Source organism: Protopterus annectens, chromosome 7.part0 (genome assembly GCF_019279795.1).
Source record: "Protopterus annectens isolate FY-2018-M chromosome 7.part0, PAN1.0, whole genome shotgun sequence".
Lineage (NCBI taxonomy): Eukaryota > Metazoa > Chordata > Ceratodontiformes > Protopteridae > Protopterus > Protopterus annectens.
Window position 1 is genome coordinate 966,257,240 of NC_056739.1, and position 21,583 is coordinate 966,278,822.

The 21,583-nt window shown below is 39.2% G+C and overlaps 1 protein-coding gene across 4 annotated transcripts in view; it reads left to right on the forward strand.

Moving 5' to 3' along the window:
* The window catches only part of TP53BP1 (tumor protein p53 binding protein 1), a 1,265,047-nt gene that overhangs the window by 652,344 nt on the left and 591,120 nt on the right, over nt 1-21,583 (forward strand). For 3 of the 4 annotated variants that reach the window (XM_044077533.1, XM_044077532.1, XM_044077535.1), the window contains exon 13: nt 662-778. The exons of the other annotated variant lie outside the window; for it this stretch is intronic. In XM_044077533.1, coding sequence (XP_043933468.1) covers nt 662-778 — 117 coding nt within the window. The remainder of the gene's footprint in view (nt 1-661; nt 779-21,583) is intronic. 4 annotated transcript variants of the gene reach the window in all.

Sequence of the window (21,583 nt, forward strand, 5' to 3'; positions counted from 1 at the left end):
TAGATGTGTATTTTGTTTCAGCAAAAATTCAGTGTTGATTTCCTCTTCTTGGATTCTATTTTCCATGTCATTTACAGCCTCCTATATGCCTGTAATCTGGATCTTCTGTTGTTGCAAGTCTATATGTAACAAGTCTATTTGTTTTGTAGTTTTTTCTATGAAGGTATCAATTTTAGTATCCAGTTTATCCATCTTGGCAGTAAGTTGCTGGATTGTAGTTATCAGAGACTGAAGTTCTTTCTTGATGCTAGAGTCTTGAGAAATTGTCTTACTGGAACTCATTTCACACAGAGAAACTGACAGGAAAATTTCCAAAGTGATTTCTGATAGGAATATTGTTAAAATTTCCTTTCTTTTTTAGATATAGTTCAAGAAATATATAAAACAAACATATTTAGAAAGAAAATTACTTCATAAATTAATTTTTAAGTAATTAATTCCTGTCAGTGTAATGTAATTGGTGGAGCTGAAGAAATCTGCTGCTATCCTGTGTTCATCCTTGGCCACGCCCCCAGTATGATTGAATTTGACCACACTGAGTAGTTGATCTCTGTCCAGATTTGCTGGACCTGTTCATTTGTACAGGTTTGTAGTATGAGCATTATTTGGATGTTAACTGTGTTAGAACCTTTTTTTGGTTTTGTTTTGTATCTCATTTTAGATAATCCGTTTCAGTTTACTTTGCCAAAGGATGGAGATGTCATTCAGCCTTTGACCAGCACTACTCCACCATTGATTGGCCAGCTAAAACGTGCTCCAAGACATAGTACTCCAATTGGTAGGTTTGAGTTATAAATTCTGAAATACGTTTCAGTGGTTAAATCAAATGCTTTCTCCTTTTACAGAAATAAATTAAGGAGTTCTACCTACTTTATTCCTAGGTGTTTGGTAATAAAAGAAAATGTGACTTTGGAGGCTGACAGTCACTTACTCATTAAAATAAACCTAATGAAGGATGAAACTTTTCTTAATTTAGTAATTAAACAGAAATGCAGCATTGCTAACCTGTTACTCTTGCTGAGGACAATATTGCTCTGTGTTTTTATTGCATGAGCAGATCACAGTATTTTTGATTTTTTCTGAATAGCACTAGTTTTAAGCCTGTGAATGTCAGCACCTTAAAGACTGCATTCCTTTCAGGATGACCCCTCCTCCTCCCCATTCCATTTTGTAGGTGATCAAGCAATTTAAATGTTATAAATAGAAGTGCTAGAAAAGCCACATATTGACTAGAAGTCGTCTTCAGCCAGGCTTGATGGTATTCATCAGAGAAATTGTTAGTGATATTCAACATCTGTCTAACAAAGGAAGCAGGTGACAGAGTTTGCCTTAGTCTGAAGAATATACTATTCATGTGTCATGTCTGTCCTTGGCAGCATTATGTGATTGCTTGTGTTATTTGTTAAGTTGCCATCACATCATCCAGAGCTTTTGGAGACCTTGTGACTGTGATTTATTTGTTGTCCTAAACCCTGTTAGTTCAGACTTCACTTCTGACCCACCCTTCTTTTACATTTTATTTTTTGCCCTTTGTTTCTGCCATCCTGCTGACCATTAGTCCCTTTGGAGACAGTCTTTTCGTTACTCATTAATAAGACTTGATGCTGTGTGAAACTCATTGGAATACAGTTATAAATTAAATTAAAATGTATCTTTGCTTGTCTGTTTACAGCATCCTGGGAGATTCCAAGCTCCATAGTAGAGACAGAAACAGTGAAAGCTGAATGATGTGCTGGGTCTTGAGAGGTTTAACTAACTGCTGCAGATGTTCTTCAAAAAAAAAATAGAATTCTGGATGTGTTTTTGTCCAGTGTATAGTGGGAACAGATATCCTAATTCAAGAACGGTTATCCCATAGTGATTATGTCTCTGTAGTTTAGAATGCATGAAGGAATGGTAAGTCTACACACCAAAAAAAATGGTGATGATGTGGAATTTTAGGAGGGTGTTTATGAGAGAGTCCCTTAGGGGAGGATCAGGAATGACTTGAGGAGAGCTGTGGGATAAACTTAAGGAGAATATTAGCTATTGGAATGGGTCAGGGTTAGAATATTCAGTACTGTTGTCGAGAAGGATCGGATTGCTTCACACACCATCTGCTCATTTTTTTCTTCATGACAAAATGCAGCAGATGTTGGGAGTAATCTTTCATTTAAACAAGACAAATTCCTTGGCCATATTGTGTTTGTGTCTACCTTCTTTTTGATGGTTCCCATTACAACACTTCACATTAAGAAATTTCATATGGCACTTCAAAAAACTTTGAGCAAGAGACCTCAATCCCTGGATTATGTCATCTCTTTCTTAATAAAGGAATTTTCACACCTAGTGGGAGTACAAAATATTACACCCAAGGAGTTTAGGCTAGGAAGCACGTGCTGCCATGTGGTACAGCCTCACAAGCTGAAAATATTATATGCACAGAGGTACACTTCCCTAATAAGGCAGCATGCAATATAGCTTGGTGAGTTGCTGAAGCTGAGGGGGCAGACCACTCTGCAGATCCAGCAAGCTGCCCTGCTGTCCACCACCTGACTGTTGCAGTAGGAGAACAGATGGGCAGACAGGATTTGCTTGGGAGAAATGAATGGGGATACAGGGCTCTTGCCTAGGTTGGGAATGCTCAGCTGTCACCCCCTCAGAGCCTGAATGCGCTGATTGGAAGTAGTTAGAGGAATCACTGATGAGGTCCTGCATGGAAGCAAAACAAAAAAGAAAAAGAAAAAAGAACAAACCTGCCATATGCATTTCCTCCAAATGCTACATGAAGATTTGATAAAAGTAAAACAAAAAAAATATCCACTTGTGTATTTATTTATTAATTAGCATTTGTATACTGGGAAATTGCAACTGAGCTGTGCCCTTTATCAGTGGAGGCCTGGGGAGAAGAGCTCCATTGGACATCATTTGCTTTGTTTCATCATTTACACTCAGTTTCATTCATGAGCAGCAGTTCTATTATTCAGACATCCTTGACATAAGTTACATTGCTTGCAGTTTCGATTAAAAGTAAGTTACATGGATTATATATGAATATATTTTTTTAAATACAGGGAGGTTTATGCAGTGCAGCATCATCAATAAGTATAGATTGTAAGGTTTTACATAAGAATGTTTGTTGTTATAAAGACATTTTTGAAATCTAGGACATGGAAAGATAAGATGCAGCCCAAAGAAAGGAAGTGGGGTAGAAGGTGCAAGGAATATAAAGGATATGAGATTATGGAGAAGGGTATGGTTGTGATAATTGTACAAAACCGATGACGAAGCTTCTCCTAAGCCAGTCGCCGGTTCTCAGTGAGGCGATTTCGCAGCCCCTGACGCCCGCTACTTTAGAGTCACAGGCCGCTACAGACTCCCACGTGGAGTCAGCTATGCCACTGGAAACTCAAGTTATTGGAGCCTCTGACGCTATTCGTTCAGATGGGTCCAGAGCTGCTGAGCAGGCACCGGCTTCTGAGGGTGTATTCAGCCCTAAACATTTATACATTAAACCGATTTCAAAGGCAAAGACTAAAGCACCTTCAAAGGCAAAGAAGCAAACTCAAGAGCCACGTGGACAGGCCTCCATGCCCAAAAAGCAGATGCTCAAAATGGCTGAAGACTTGATTACCTTGATCAGGGGTTCCCATCCCCCTCCTAATAAGAGGCCTAGGCAAGAGACTGACTATGAATCTTCAGATCAGGTTTCCATTTCTTCTGATCAGGAATATTCTCTTCCCCCCCCATGAGGATTCTGATGCTGAAAAATCTATACCTTCAGCTTCTCCTCCAGAGGACTATTCTTTTGGGGAAACCTTACATACCATGAGGGAGCATTTCCACTGGGAGAGCCAAGATTTTTCAGAATCTAAAAAGAGGCTCAGGGATTTCCTGTTACTACCTCAACACAAGCCACTAGCCATCCCACCTGTGTGAGACATTGTAGATGATGTGTTTTCAGAGTCTAATCTTACCTCTGACTCCTTACCTCCAGCTCCTGTTAAGCCTGACAGATATTACAGGGTTCCTGACTCACATGAATTCCTTCCCTGCTGCAGACCCAGAAACTATTTCTCAGGGTCCCAAAGGAGTTAAGGCTTTCGCTGCAAAAAAACCTACCCCCTCTGACAGAGATTCTAGGGCACTGGATAGATGGGGAAAAAAGGTTTACACATTTGCTACCTTGGCTATAAGGGCCTTAAACTGTCAGTTTCATATGCTAAAATATCAGCAACATGTCGTGGCATTGCATAAACAGAAAATGTTGTTAAACTCTGAATGTGCAGAAAACAAGGAAATGCAGGATTTATTGCATGCAGCTGAACAAGTTGGAAAGCATACTTTGCAATGTGGTTTTGATGGTTTCCGGCGTGTAGCTCGCAAGACATTTCCCTGCGAGCTACATCGCCAAAACCAAACGGCTGCAGCAGCACTTTGCCGTAGTGCAATTTGGCTGAAAAGCATAACCACTGCAGCTGTAATCTATGAACGGGCAGAGACAGCCATACTGGATGTGTAGCACATTCCTTATTTTCATTCAAGGAATGCATTTATTTAATTATTTATATATTTTGTTGTCAGACTGACAACTGGGGTTTTGATTCTTTAGAGGCCTCCTGCAGGGCTGCAGTTACAGGTTCTGTAATTAGGAGGCATGCTTGGTTAAAGTAACAAAATCTGCCTGATCATGTTAGTTTAATTATTAGATGCACCTTTACAGCATGATACTTTGTTTGGTGTTAGAAGAGGTGTTAAAGAAAATGGAGGACAAAGCTAAATCTATGCAAATGGTCAACGATTTTTTACAAGTACAGCCACCTAGGTTTAGTAGACACTGGCCAACAAAGAATTGGTCCTTTCCTGTGTCAGACAGACCTCAAAGGGGCAGACCCAGATGACCTAGAGGCAGATCCCAGGTGCAAGGTTCATTCCACTCAAAACAATGGGGGGCTTCTACCTCCAAAGTTGGAGAAGACAAATCACAACCATTCAGGAAACAGTCCCAATGACTTCCCCGTGCCTGCACCAAGCACTTATCTCCTGGCAGACCCCTTAGGGGGAAAATTAGCACTTTTTTCTCAAAATTGGTACATTATAACCCAGGACAAGTGGGTCTTAAATATCGTGTCACAAGGCTACAAGTTCCATTTCCATACCCTGCCAAAGGCAAACGGCTGGCCAGATCTGCCAAAAAATCAATGGCAGAAGCACAAAAACAAGTCTCATCCCTCATGGACATGGGGGCCATTCAACTAGTACCAGAGCAAGAGCAGGGACAAGGATTTTACTCAAGACTGTTCTTGGTACCCAGAAAGGACAAAGCCTGGAAGCCAATACTGGACCTATCTATTTTGAACACATTCCTGGATATACCAAAATTCAAGATGTTGACTTTGCAGCAGCTTCTGCCCATGCTGGGCAAGAACGCTTGTGACTTTAGACCTAAAAGAGGCATACCTGCATGTCCCAATCAGACAAATATGCAGAAGATACCACAGATTCAAGGCTGGCTCAATGCATTACCAATTCTCTACACTGCCCTTTGGCTTATTTACTGCGCCCATGGTCTTTACAAAGTGCCTGGCACCAGTAATTGCATTCTGCAGACAAAGAGGAATACAAATATATCCTTACTTGGACGACTGTCTAATTCAAGCAAAGAACAAGAACATTCTTCTACAGCATCTGGCATTTGTGAAAAGACTTCTAACATGCCTAGGGTACACAGTCAACGAAAAGAAATCAAAACTAGTACCCTCTCAAGAGATAATATTCCTGGGTGCAAGCTTAAATACAACTGCCCAGATGGCTTATCTCATGCCAGACAAACAAAGGCAACTGACTACCTAATTCAAAATGCTGGCAACAAAGGTCCAGTTATCTGCAAGAAAAATTCTGCAGGCTTTGGGCTTCATGGCATCCTGCATCCTACTAATTCCATATGAAAGACCGCATATGAGGAAACTTCAGTAGTACCTAAAAAGTGTTTGGACTCAACATTGCCACAGCCTGGAAACTATGATTACTCTCATTCCCTGCCTGCAACAGGAGTTTCGATGGTGGGCAAAGGCTTGCCACCAGAACAAGGGACAGCCATGCACATTACCCCCAGCCAGGCAAGCACCAACAACGGATGCATCAGATTATGCGGGGGGGTCCACATGGCAGGAAGATGCATTCAGGGCACATGGACCTGAAACCAAATGCATCTACATATCAATCAAAAAGAGATGCTAGCAGTTCAAAATGCCCTGTTAGCGTTCAAGGACCTACTTCATCCAGGACAACTACTGATAAAGACAGACAACACCACAGTCATGTGGTATATAAACAAGCAGGGGGGCACTCATTCTTAACCTCTTTGCAGACTAGCCATGACTTTGTGGGACACAGCATTGACTTACCAAGTATACCTGCAGGCACAATTCCTGCCAGGAAGGAAAAATACTCTGGCAGACGACCTAAGCAGAAACCTCATGGATCCCCATGAGTGGCACCTGGATCCACAAGTCTTCAGCATGATAACAAGAAAAAGGGGATGCTCGGACATAGATCTATTTGCCTCCCCTCATAACTACCAACTAAAAAGATTCTGCACAAGGATTTATCACAGACAAGCATGGAAAGTAGATGCCCCATCTTTCAGCTGGAAAAACCTATCAGTATACGCATTTCCCCCTCTGCCTCTCCTCCCCAAGGTACTCCTAAAGGTGAGACAGGAGAAGCCAATGATGATACTAATTGCCCCAGACTGGCCCCACCAGTACTGGTATCCAGTACTAAGGAGCTTGTCTCAATGCCCAGCTTGGACCTTACCTCAGATACCTCATTTACTGTCCCAGCAAAACAATCAGATCCTGCACAGCCAACTCAGGACTTTAAGCCTGGCAGCATGGCGGATAATGTAGTCATACAAAACACACCTCCCAGTAAAGCTGTGATGGATGTCATTTTGGAGGCCAGAAGGCCTAGTACTAGAAAATTTTATGCTGGAAAATGGAAGAGATTTTGCGCTTGGAACCAGGCACAAGGAACTGATACAGCTGTGCCAAATATTCCTCAGATTTTGCAATACTTAACTGAGATGCTGGACAAAGGTCTATCTTTTTCATCTATTAAAATTCATGCCTCTGCCATTTCGGCTCATTACAATACAGAGCCACCAATCTTTTCTCATCCCTTACTAAAACAATACCGCAGAGGAGCCAAAAACTCAAGGCCTCCAAAAAGATCACCAATGCCTGCATGGGACCTCAACTATGTCTTGGAAAAACTCACCCTGCCACCTTTTGAACCAGCTGCTATGGCTGATATAAAGTTTTTTATCTTGGAAAACAGCTCTGCTCCTAGCAATAACTTCTGCAAGACGAGTTTCAGAGCTTCAGGCACTCATGGCTGTGGAACCTTTTATCATTTTTTATCCAGACAGGATCTCTCTGAGGACAAACCCAACATTTATGCCTAAGGTGGTATTCAGTGTGGCTCTTAACCAAACTATTCATCTGCCAACTTTTTATCCAAATCCACAGAACAAGGGGGAGAGAATTCTGCATTCTTTGGACGTACACAGACAGCTTAGACTCTACTTGGACAGAACCAAAGTTTTCCGAAAGACAGAACAATTACAAGTGGCATATGCTGCAGGATCACAAGGAAAGGCTATCTCAAAGCAGACTATTTCAAAGTGGATAGGCCACTGTATTCGTTTCTGCTACTTGCACCATGGCAAGCCAGTGCCTAAGGGCATTAGGCCACATTCAACCAGTGCTGCAGCCACTTCAGCAGCCTTTCTCAGGGGAATACCAACCAAGGACATTTTAGAGGCAGCTACTTGGAGTTCAGTGCACACCTTTACCAAGCACTGTCATCTGCCACTCTACTCTAAATCCAGGGCAGGCTTTGCCACTGCAGTTCTGCAGGGTCTCATAGCCGCTCCTAATGCTGTTTAGCTCCAGCCTCCCATCCATAACTTTGGGACTCTACCCAAATGTAATGACTGCAACAGTGAAAGACAAAGAACAAATTAGAGCTCTGAAGTTTGGATACAGTACTATTAAGCTGAGTTAGAAAGTACAGTTGTGTACACTTACCATAAATGTAGATGTTCGAGTGTATTCACTGTTGCAGTCCAGGTTACCCACCCGCCATCCCCCTTTCTTCTGACGGAACCCATCTTTCCTTCTCTGATTTATTCAACCTATGTGGTGTATTTGCTTGTAGATGAAGGTAAAGTTTATATTGGTGCATGTATTTATATGTATATAAATTTTGGCTGCCTTTTTAGGGGGCACCTGACATCTGGGGCAAGAAAAACTAAAGAAAATGGCATCGGCCGCATCTTTTATACCTCTGACGACCTGACGTCAGGGAAGGGGCGACAGCGGCTGACGCAGGACCCAGGACTTTGGAATTCAGGCCGACTGAGGGCAACCTGCCAGCAGGATTACCCAAATGTGATGACTGCAACAGTGAATACACTCGAACATCTACATTTATGGTTAAGTGTACACAACTGTACTTTCTAACTCAGCTTAATAGTACTGTATCCAAACTTCAGAGTTCTAATTGTAATGGAACTGAAGTTCTCACACAGATTCCTTATATTCGTATTTTTTCCTCACAAGCTATTGTCTGTTTTGAAATTGAAGGGCATACTACTATAACAGTTTTAAGTGAACTAGAATAGTAAATAAAAACATTTCTCCCTTTATCTGTGGCTTTGTCAAGAATTCTTGAGCAACAAAATTAAGGTGTATGATTCTCAACTGTCTATTCTTTTTTTAGTGGCCATTGTTACCTAATCCAGATGGAAATCTTAACTATAAGCTTTATTGAGTAAGCGGCTGATCAGTGTCTTATGAAAACAGATTCCTTTAAGAAGCACCCTATGTTTATCGGTAAGCATTTGAAATGTTGGGACCAGCTACAGCAAGTCCTGAAATACAGAGACTGAATGGCCGAAAGATTAGACTGACATGTACTTAAGTCTGAGATGCCATTTCCATTAATATTCCTTTTTCTCCGGGTTATGGGTATCTTGCACTTGGTACATGTAAGTTCAGGGAATTACCCCCCCCACACACACACACACACATACATGGATAGATGCAGGAAGAGCTTGCTTCTCCTGCAAAAAGAAGTTTTAAGGAGAAGCGCAATCTTTAGATTCACTCTTCTCCTCTGTTTTCGGTCTTTCTTGTTTTACATGCCAGCATTTTGGTTTGTAACTATAGTTCCGCATCATCCAGAAAAAAATGATACTTCAGCTTATGTCTTCTGAGTTTTGCTGTTGCCAAATAAAAAAAATAATTTAGCAAACATCAGGTATTCTGCATGACTGCACAGATAACCATTACAAACTAATGGCAATTAACTCTGCTAGCTGTTTCTACCCCTATTATGGTAAAATACTTGGAAAGGAAGAAAGGGAGAACTTTAGAAATTCAAGAAATGGGCTGAACAGTTGGACGCGACTTAAAAATATTGGAACAACTTCCAATGTATGGTCTAACTTTTTCAAAGTTATTACCTTCTAATAAATACCCTTCTAGTGGACTGACTCTTAACATTTCCAATAGGTATGAAAATTACTGCAATAACTATTAAAATAACATCATTAAATGTTTGTTAAAAAATCTGACAGATTGTTGTATGCTAATAGATGATTATGTTGTAATGCATTGTTGAATTTGTGGGACACCTGGGTCTGATGTTTAAATATCCATTCAGCTTCTCTAACGAGCATGAAATGTTTGGTCATACCAAAACTTAGAAGGTCTAAGCTGAAGTGCTGTTTTGCTGGCTGATGAAGACTAAAGTGATTTAATTAATTAAGCTACAGTTTACTTCTTGTTTTCTTTTAAATTCAAAAGTTGTTTCTCATCATCTTAAGTCCTTTAGAACTAAGCCTAATTGTTCTGATAGTGGCAGTCCTATGCCTGAGATAGTCTCTGACATCATACTGATCCAGTCTTCCCAGCCGTTTTGTCTTTTTCTTAGGCAAGAGAATAAAGGAAAGGGATTTTGCTTGCAATAGGAAAATAATTTTGGGTTTGACATCTCATTCTCATCCTTTATAGCATAAGTTATCAGAAGCCTCCCCCTTCCAGAAATGAAGCAAAGTACAGGTGTATTTTGCAGAGGAGCTATGCTTCCATGTACCCATACTCATTTACTCAAATCCAACAATACCATGGATATACAACCATTGGAAAACTGGAGTCATAGTTTCTTTGCGGTGAAACTGCAATGAGATATTACGATCCCTGAAATTTTGTATGCCGTCAGTATTCGTGGGCAGCTCAGCAACTGTGTGTGTGTGTATATATATATATATATATATATATATATATATATATATATATATATATATATATATATATATATATATATACACACACACACACACACACACACACACACATATGAGAGAGAGAGCAACATTTTAGAGGTCGTCAGCTTTTTGTGTCATTCTTGAAGGCAGAATAGGACTAGCCAATCACTAAGCAGACCCTTTCAAAATTGTTGGGTAATTGAATTACTTTTTATCTCCAGCACAGAAGTCAGTGAGGTAGTCTGAGCTCATTCCATCAGGTTGACAGCTACCCTTGTAACTTTCTTCAAAAATGAGTTTTCTTAGAATATTTTGAGACTTGTTTATTTGACAGCCATTCATGCTTTTTCTAAGCTTTAGAAATTTTACAGTGTAGAAGTAGAACAGGATTTGCTTTGACTGCCTTGCAGGGCTATTGTAAATTATCTACCACTTTCTATGAGTTAAGGTTGTTTCATTTGGCAGTCTTCCCGCCACTCTGTAATTCCTGCATCTGTGATTACAATGAAGCATATAGTACATTTTGCTCACCATAACAACATTCTTTTAGTAATTGAGTCATTGCTGCTAGCTCGGTTCCAAACCTTTGTGCTCCAGTACAGCTTGCATTGTGGATGTTGTAGTCTCTGTAGGTAATTAACACTATCTAAAGCAGACTCTGTTGTGTTTACTCTAGTAACCATCTTGTACATGTGTTCAGCAGCCTACTTTTGTATTGATCAACGTGCCTTTATTACATTGTAAATGTACTAAGATGTTTTAGTGGCAGGAGCTCCAGACATGGGAACCTAGCCTGCAGCAATGACTCAATTACTAAAAGAATGCTGTTATGGTGAGAAAAATGTAGAGAAAAGTATAAGACAACTGCACACAACTGATTAAAGTAAGTGAACCACTGATGGAGTATATCATCTCAAATAACAAAAGGCTAGAAAAAAAATGGAAGCTTTAAACAGATGTTCAGATGAGGTGATAAAACTGCAAAAATCAGAGGTCAAAAATGAAGAAAAGGCTGGCTAAATATGAGACTGCTGAAGAAGAGATGTTTAAAAAAATAGAATTAGAGGACAGAGCACATGAGAAAAACAAGATTTTCTGCTGTACCAGAGGAGCTGGATGGAACAGACTGTATTAACTTTATAAAGCACAAATAAGCAACTGGACTGGAATTCCACAGCAGGAGTTCTTAACTGAAAGGGTAAATCATGTGTATGCTCCTAACCTGGCTATGAGAAAGCAACCTACAACTTTAATAGTAAAGATGCAATCCTACCCGCAGAAGGGGTTAATTCTGACAAAACTGTGGCAGAAGGACAAAGTACTAAAAGTGGGAGACATCATAGAGTTTATCGAGAATGATTATTCACTGTACACTCAGCAGAAGGAGTAAATTTATTCCACTATTCAGGGAATGTTGAGAAGCAGGCATGAGGTTCAAATGAATGTACCCAGCTATCTTCAAAATATTCTGTCCTGGAGAGACAAAATAATTTGTTGATGCAGTACATGCCAAAGAGGAAATACAAAAGTTTGTCCAACAAAAAGTGAGCTGTGAAACGGGAGGAGATTCTGCTTTTTGTTCTTCTGGTAATAAAGACAACAGATAGACAGTACAAGCAAAACACTTTCCAGTGTTTTAGTGAAAAATGTTTTGAGAGAAGGAAAAAAGCACAAGAGATGACTAGAGCAATCGAGAGTATGTTGAAAATAAAGCAGAGGCAGGATTTAGGAGATGGAGATGAACAGGAATAAAACCAGTAACTTGGAACTTAACAAATGTAGGATTACAAAACAATAGTTATATTTGTGAAACATGACAGAACAAGAAAATCTGTAAATGTTGGGCTATTTTGACTTTGTTAAAGTTGTAGGGGACTCTAAAGCTTATGCCCTACTTCATGTCATTAATGTTCGGAAAAATACGTAGGAGAGGAGAGGAGGAAGAGAAAGTTAACTGTAAGTAAAACAAATTTTTCTCAATATTAATATGTTTATAGTGCATGATTTTTTTTGCATGGTGTAAAGTTTTTCAGTTACTTTTATGAGTAATGGGGATACTAATATAAACACGTGCACCTGTTTTTTTTTCCTTCTTCTGTCTTTATCCTTATTCACTTTTAAGAAGTGTATGCACTACAGTGTGAAAAAAGAAGAAAAGCCTGGTCAAAAGAGCATGACAAAAAAAATTATGTACTTTTTCTATCGCTTGCATTTCTTGGATAAGGGAATGATTGGATTAAGGCCTTTGTAGCAAGTTTTAAGAGCAACCAAGTAAATGAAAAAGAACGTTGAATATTATAAAGCTTTTTTTATCTAGCAAATAAATATATGCATTTGGCAGTAACTTTGTATCTGGTCCTCATATCTCTGTGAAGGCAATCTGATAGAGACATGGTTAGGAGATGATGTTTTCTGAAAGCATTCAAGTTTTTTCCCATCTGAGACAGCTATAAAGATAAGACAAAACCAGACAGCACTTTATTAGACGCACAGGCTGTACCATGTGCCTTAGCATGAATAGCCTTTCTTTCAAGTTAACCCAAGTTTGTGAGTGCGACTTTTAGTTTGAGACACCTGTTCCTATTCGGAGGGTAAAATTTCAACATTTGAAGACGTTCATAGTTTTGTGTGTTAGTACTGTTAATAGGTTTTAGGGGGTATTGGGGTGCATTTTTTTAGGGCTTTCAGTAAAACAAAGTTTTGTAAGATGTGGCATAGGCTTAAATAGATATAACAAGAAACAACTGTATAAAGGATCAACCTGCCAAATAGAGTATGCATGTACCACAAAATCTGGAATTAGACACTTAATAAAAAAGCTGTCACACATAAAATGTGGGGATAACTTTTAACACAATGATGCTGCCTATAATGTCTTTAAATGTCAGTGGTCTCTCAGATAAACACAAAAAAGAGAGTAATGAGCTGTATTAAAAATGTAGAGTGCAAATAGCTATGCTACAGGAGATGCACATGGAAAGAACTGAACATGTGAATTTGATAAAGAAAGGTTTTCGGGATGGTTATTCAGTGGAATACCTGGGACAAAAGAAAAGAGGAGTACTTATAGTAATTGCTCCAATAGTGATAGAAGAGAATAAAAAAGCTTTATAGTACTAAGGATTACACTGGCATGTATTTATGTTCCACCTACAACTGCTGTAGTGGAGCTTAAGAAAATTCTGGGATAAATTATCAGCTTTCAGCAAGGAATATTACCTGTAGGCAGGGACTGGGATTTGATTTACAGCAGTGAAGATCTGTCTGGAGGGCCCAGAAGGGAGAATATATAACAAAGGAGAGTTGATTTTTGAAGAAATGTATGAAAATGTTCAGCATAGAAGATGTGAATTCAGTACTAAGGAGTTTAGAGTGAATTTATATATTATTCCCCAAGATGCAAAAACTGGGCTAGGCTAGACAGTCTTTACATTTCATAGGAATGCGTGCATTTAATTGAAACTCTTGATACATACCCAATAACTGATTTTAAGTTGTCTATCTCGCCTTTGTTCTTGCTGGTTGGGTTCGGAGCCAATCTTCGGCTCCAACTTGGCCATCTTCTATAGCTCGAGAGCTGTTTACTGGCTCGAGGCTACCCCTTATACCATGATGCCTAGCACTAGCTACCCAGATCTCTTTTGTAATAGCTAACCCCAGACATAGCCAGAGAATCAACCTGTCCAAACAGGTTGAGCATACCTGTCATACTCTCTGTCAGTAGAGGAAACAAACCAGAGAACAGTCAGCCAGTGAAATCAAAACTCCTCTCGATCCAATAGGACAGGGGAATGGAGGGTGGGATGCAAGAAAGAAGGCAAGATGAAGACAACTAACATGGAACGTTATGGTAGGTACATAACTTCTTTATGTTAAGTTGTCTATCTCGCCTTCATTCTTGCTGGTTGGGACAGCATCCCTAGCACCTACAATCCTGGGTGGCTCATTGGAACAGACTCCTCAGAACAGTGGAACCAAAGTCAGCTCTGCTCCTGGAGACCACATCTAGCTTGTAATGAGAAATAAAGGTATGAGGATTTGCCCACATAGCAGCTGCACAGATTAGAATCCATGGGCAACCTAGACTGGAAGGCTACAGAGGTGGCCAAAGCCCTAGTAGAATGACCTTTTGGTTTGATAGGCAACTCTTTGTTTCTCAATTGATAAATGAAAGTAATAATGTGAGACAACCACCTGGATAAGGTCACTTTGGAAACTGGGAGACCTTGTTTGCCTAGAGCGTAAGAAAGGAATAGTTGGTCCGACTTCCTTATATTCTTAGTCCTATGCAAGTAAAAATGCAATTGTCTATGAACGTCCAGTTGGTGTAATTTGTATTCTGCCTTGTTGGTGTGGTTAGGGAAAAACACAGGAAGGTCTACAGATTGGTTTAAATTGTTTTCTGAGCAGACTTTCGGAAGGAATGAGGGATTAGTCCTCAGAGCAACCCTGTACTTATGAAAAACCAAGTATGGAGGATGAACACATAGTGCCTGAAGTTCAGAGATGGGTCTGTCTGAAGTAATAGCTACCAGAAAAAGTGTTTTCCAAGATAGAAACTTAATGGAGCAGGATGCTGCAGGTTCAAAGGGGGGCATAATTAAGCAGGTTAGTACCAAATTAATGTCCCAAGGAGGAGTGGGATCTCTCACTGGAGGTCTAAGGAGGGTAGTCCTTCTTAAAAAGCTTATGAGATATAATGTTTGAATTAGACAACCCAACATGAAAGTTAGAAATGACCGCCAATTGAACCCTGATTGTAGCAGAAGCGGACCCAGAATGAAAAATCTGTGCTAGGAACTCCAAATTTTCGTGGACTGGGGCTGAAAAAGGATCTACGTACGACACCTCGTAGCTGAAGCGGCAAATGCGATCTGGGTAACTAGTGCTAGGCATCATGGGATAAGGGGTAGCCTCGAGCCAGTAAACAGCTCTCGAGCTATAGAAGATGGCCGAGTCGGAGCCGAGGACAACTAACATGGAACGTTATGGTAGGTACATAACTTCTTTTTTCAGATCATGCACCAATAATAACTAAAATAAAAACACAGGTTAATGAAGTAAAAAATGAGACACTGGCACATTCCCACCTATCTGCTCGAAATACAGGCATGGGTAGTGGAAATTATTCAGGAGCTATTCCAAAAGATATTAATTGCTTCTGAAAATATAGCTAGAGAATGGAATAAAATTAAAGTGGAGTTTAAAAATAGGATGGAAATAAAAGAAAATATATATGGTTAAGAAATTACCAGAATTATTCAGAGGGACTGACAAATGTTAAAGTATTGCAGAATAGGGGACTCTCTCAAAACAAGAAGAGGAGCAACAGCAGAATGCAAAACAGAAAATTAGGGATTATCTCGATAACATGCATGAGTTTAGAAAAAGTGGTTTTAGGCAGCTGTTTTTTTGTTAATAGCCATAGAGCACAAAAACTAATAACTCTGACGACAGAAAATAGAAAGGGCGGTCACCAAGGTTAGGGAGCCTATAACAAGATCCTGTAAAGGTGCTAGAAATATTTTGGAAATTGTATGAAGTATGTATAAAGTAGAGAAATATGAAAATCAAAAAAGGTACACATGGAAATGTTTATGGAAAAATTAAGTAAGCTAAGGTTAGAGGTATATGAGGGTCGGGATAGGAGGAGATGAGATAAAAATGATGTATTAGCAATCCACAGGAAGGTCCCCAGGAATAGATGTTATTCCTGTGGAAGTTTGGAAGCTAGGAGGAGAAAAACTGATAAAGATCTGGAAGGTTTTGTTTAGTAGTATTTTAAATGGAGAAGTATCAACATCCTGGAATAAAGCGGTGATGGCTGTAATATATATAGAAGGTAAAGACCCATCAAATCCAGCTTCATGTAGGCCCATTTCAATCCTAAACCATGATTATAAAGTGTTTGTCTATAATGGCTAAAAGAATGGCAAAAGCGATGCCAGAATTGATAGCTGTGGATCAGTGAGGTTCTGTGAAGAGGAGGCAAACATTTGACAACATTAACAGAACATTAAACTAAAACAAAATAACAAGATACCAGTTCACAGCCTCAGGAAAAATATTTATTAAGGAGTAAGTGCTTTCACTGTAAAATCACTTCTTCAGACTGCCATCTACTATCCCAATTAACTGAACCTAGTCCAATACCAAGCTTTTTTCGTTTGTGATTAACAGAGCATTGATGATCCAGAGGGAAGTAGAATGTAAGAAAATACCACTATTGTTAGTGGGTCTTTATGCAGACAAGGCATTTGACAGAGTAAGCTGGGACTTTGAGCAGAGCAATAGAAGCATTTGCATACCCTGAAAAATTATAAGGTTGTTTATGAGGATGTATGAGGGACTGGAGGTGGAAATTAAAGTAGGTGGGTTCCTCTCTGATGATTTCTGTTTGAACAGAGGAACCAGGCAGGAGTGTCCTCTTTCCCCTTTGTTATTTACATTATGTTAAGAAGCATTGGCAAAGAAACTAAACGACTCAGGAATTCAAGGTTATAATTGGTATGGTAGTCAAGAAAAGCTGGCTCTGTTTGCAGATGATATTATTTTATACCTGATTAAATCAGAAAAGGACATTTCAGTGTTGTGGAACATTTAAGGCAGTTTCATGTCTTTTCAGGATACAAAGTTAATGACGCTATAACAAAGACAATAGGTGTAATGTCCATGTTTATGGGGACTTGATAAAATGAAGTACTTAAGAGTATGGGCTAAAAATGATTCCAGAGTGGCAGTCAATGATATGTTGGAAGAGACTAAACAAAAGATAATGCGAAAACTGAGAAATTGGAAGCTCTGTTATATGGACAGTCCCTTTAGTCTTATACACAGGTCAAGCATACTTTTATCAACCAGAGGAGAAGTTGTGGATGGAAATTTATAAAGAGCTGAAGGATTTTATCTGGAATGGGAAGAGAGCAAGATCCAAGTGGGATAAGATGATTCTTCCAGTAGAATAAGGCAGATTGGGATTACCCCATTTTGAAAGGGTATTTCACAATTACACAATTAAGGCTCCTATACATAGCAGGAGCAGAAAACTGCAATTCAAAGTGGAAAGGGATGGTAATGAAATGGGTAAGTTCAAGAAACAAGGAGAGACTGGGATTTTGGATGCATGTATTTAAGGGGAATAACAATAATCATACAGAATATTATATTCATAAGGTAGCATAAAGTATTCTAAGAAGTAAACCAACACAGGAATGAAGAAAGGAGGTTCTGCCAAGAGGGATGACTACAGTTAGCAGTAGAGACAATAGGAAGAGGAGTCTGGAATTTATTGGGGAAAACTGGCAAAGGAACCAAGGTACTGAGAGCAAATAACTAGAGAGGGAAAGGTAATAGAATGGGAGGATGCCAAGAATATATTTAGACTGCAGGTTAGAGATTACCTTCCTTACTAAGGATTGATATCGGAGTATAGACAGAGAAATAAATGAGTCCTAAATGAAAGACCAGCACTGGCAGAGTTTTTAGTAGAGTCTAGAACAGACGTTGCTTTTAAAAAAGGAATAATTAGTAGAGCATATAAAATATTGCATGAGAACTATAAGAATCAATCCGAGATGGTTAGAAATAATTGTGGAGAGAGACTGGCGAAGCAATTAACAGAGAAACAATGGTAAGATATATGTATGTCTCCCAAATATGCAACAAAATCTAGAAGATTTAGGATTTTTGATAGGAAATGTTTATGTAGGTATTTTTATACCCCAGGCAGACTCCAAAGAATTTTATTCAGGTAGACAGCAAATGTTGGAGATGTGATGGGGAAGAAAGAGGTAATTGAGAACATATTTTCTAGGAGTGTAATGAGTTAGCAGACTTTAAAGATTCCCTACAGACTACTGCATCAGAGATACTGGGTGTATCTAGGGAATGATTTTTTGAGCTATGATACAAAATCTGAATTGCCTAAACATAGTAAGGCCTTGCTGAGTCTAATTATGGTAGGTGCCAAAAAGCAATTGCTAGAAAATGGAAATGAAAGTTTAAACCAGCTGTACTAGAAGTAGTGAATTTACTGACAGAGATAAATCATCTGGAATTGGGAATACTTTCTGCTACTTTATGAATATAATATTTCTGTATGGTTATTGTTATTCTCCTTAAGGATTTGAAGCCAAAATCCCAGTCTCTCCTTGTTTGTTGAGCTTTCCCCCTATTTCATTATCATCCCTTTCCACTTTGAATTGTAAGTTTCTGCTTGTGCTTTGCATAGGATCCATAACTGTATGGCTCTGAAATACCCCTTCAAATTGGGTAATACCGCATTGTTCTATTGGAAGCATCAGTTTATCCCAATTGACTTTTGCTGTCTTACTCTCCCAGATAAAATACTTCAGCTGTTTATTAATTGGTATCCACAACTTCTCTGGTTGATAGAAATATGCCTGACCTGTTTATAAAGCTAAATAGACTAGAAACATTTTAATTTCTTCTATCTTGCTGTCCATGTCCATATAACAGTGCTTCCAGTTTCTCAGTTTTTGTATTATCTTTTGTTTAGTCTCTTCCCAAATATCCTTAGCTGACAGTGTATTTAAATTTTTGTTTCGGGGTTTTCATTAAAACAAAAAGTCTGAAAAGTATGATATAAATTCAAATGAAGATGAGAAGAAACAGCTGTATAAAAATAAGCCTGCCAAACAGTGTGCACGTGTAACATAAAAGTTAGAAATGTACATTCAGAAAAAGCTGACATGTATAATGGGTGGGAACAGTAGCTTGTTATCATACTGGCTATACTATCCACATTAACTTGGAACGTGAGTGCCCTTACAGGTAACAGCAAAAAGGAAATTGAATTATATTAAGAAATGCAGAGTGCACATAGCAATGCAGCAAGACACATTTGGAAAGAAATGAGCGTGTGAATTTGATAAAGAAAGGATTTCAGGATGGATATTCAGCAGCATTTCAGGGACAAAGGAAAATGGGAGTAGTTTTACCTGTTGATAGAGCAGATTCAATAGTGATGGAAGAGGAAAAAAGGACAATAATGGTAGCCTTGTAGTAAGGGGTCACCAGAAAGGGAGTAGAATTACACTGGCATGTGTTTCTGTTCCACAGAAATTGCTATTATGTTGTCTAAGAACTTTTTGGGAGAAATAATCAGCTTTCAGCAGGGAATATTACTTTTAGGTGGGGACTGGAACAGTTGCTCAGTAGTAAGGAAGTATTAAGGGGACATAGAAGGGGAATATAACAAAAGAGGGTAGAATTCTGAAGAAATGTATAAAAATATTTGGTATGCAAGATGTGAATTAAGTAGTAGGAACTCGGGACAGAATTTACATACAATTCCAGGGGGCAGCTTGTGGTACTGGCTTCTGAGTTGTGTGCACCCCCACAGTAGGAAAAACAGAAACAAAATTGTGTTACAGTAATTCTGAAAGTCAATAATAAATAATAGTTGACTCTCTGATTTTATGTTTAGTTTTCGGTCCTCAGAATTGCTTAACAAAACACCCCCGAAAATCCTCAAAAAGTCAGTTTGATTACTGGCCTGTTTTGAAAACAGCCCAGTATTAAGTTTTCCAACCATAATTCAAATTTCTTCGGCGCTATGTGGCACACTGCTCAGTGAGCGTCTCACTGGGCTGCAGCAAGAAGTAACATGGTGCCCTTCCTGTTGACTTAGGCTGCCTCAGGTGGCTGAAACAGTCTGAGCCACGAAGAAACTTGCAAGAGGACGCACAAGCGCAGTAACATATATATTTTTTTCAGTCATTCTGCCTGCATGTGCCAGCATGTATGAAGAATGTAAATACTGTGTGTGTGTGTGTGTGTGTGTGTGTGTGTGTGTGTGTAAACCTCTCAACTGTTCAGATCTTTGCCTCATATTTTTGGTCTGTTCCTCATAAAATTTGTAGTTTTCTGGAAAATCATGTAGGATTGTAAAAGTTGTGGTTTTCTGGAAGTTATTGTGGATTGAAATCGTTAAATAATGCAAGACATTTGAGTGTCAAACTTCATATCCTTCAGAAAATGCATGCTAATGCTAAACCTGCAGTTATTGCAACTCAGGCGTGTTAAGTTCTTAACTGTCCCTGATTTTACATCATATTTTGGTCTTTTCCTCGTAAGTTTGTATTTTTCCTGGCTAATCAGTGGAGACTGCAGACTTAATAGACTTCAAAAAATAAATGAATGCTAATGCAAAGCATGTTATTCTGTCAAGTTTCTAAGTATGTAAAGGGAGTAGCTGTCCCAATTTTTGTCCTTTGTCCACAATTATTTTAGCTTTTTCCTTGATTCTTGAGATAAAAGGTTGAGATGTATGTGGTATTTGCATATTATTATGACTGCTATGAACTGAGAAAATAAATTCCTGTGCGTCAGTTTTTATGTATGTATTTATTCATTTGATGGAGACTGTACCTGAGGTATATAGCCATGGTCCTCCAAGTGGCTGTAATTGAAGGGTGTGTGTGTGTGTGTGTGTGTGTGTGTGTGTGTGTGTGTGTGTGTGTGTGTGTGTGTGTGTGTGTGTGTGTGTGTGTGTGTGTGTGTGTCCGTCCGTGCATGCCCTTGTGTGCATCTGTGTATGTGTAAGAAGTTGAAATAAATTACTGTTTCCAGTAGCTATGATTTTTATTTTATTACATTCTGATATCTGAGGTATATACTGTCAATAAAGTTGGCTTTAATTGCAGGATACAGGGATTGTCTGCAGGTAAAAGTGATTGACACTTACCATTCATTCAAGTTAAGCAGTCTTTTGTTTTAACTTTGTAGAGGTAGTGTGGATTTGTACTGCGGTGGTGGTGCTGCGGTAGCATTGTCGCCTCTCAGTAAGACGTTGGGATGTTCGATTCTCAGCTAGAGCATCTTCTGTGTGGAGACATGCGTGAATGGGCGTACCTTCATTGAAGGTTGTGCGTCAGAGCTGGCAACTCGGCACGTCAAAATCTACTACCAATCATTAGCGGACAGGAGTTCCGCTGTGGCGACCCCTAACCGGGAAAAGCCGAAAAACACAACAACAACAAGAGGTAATGTGGATTTGTATGAAGCAAGCTAGTGGGTATTTTGAGACCATCAGATATCTGAAATGTGCACATTCAGGAAAGTGGCTGTAAGTGAATATGGGGATTGTCTGTGATGAAAATGACGAGTGTATGAAAGAGAAGGGTTGCAGTATATGTAAAGATATCAAGTTGGTCATAACCTTTTTCACTTTCCATCACAGTCAAACATCAGTATTGTATTCTGTAAGTGGCTGCCTGTGGCAGTTTGTACAGGATGCACATGATG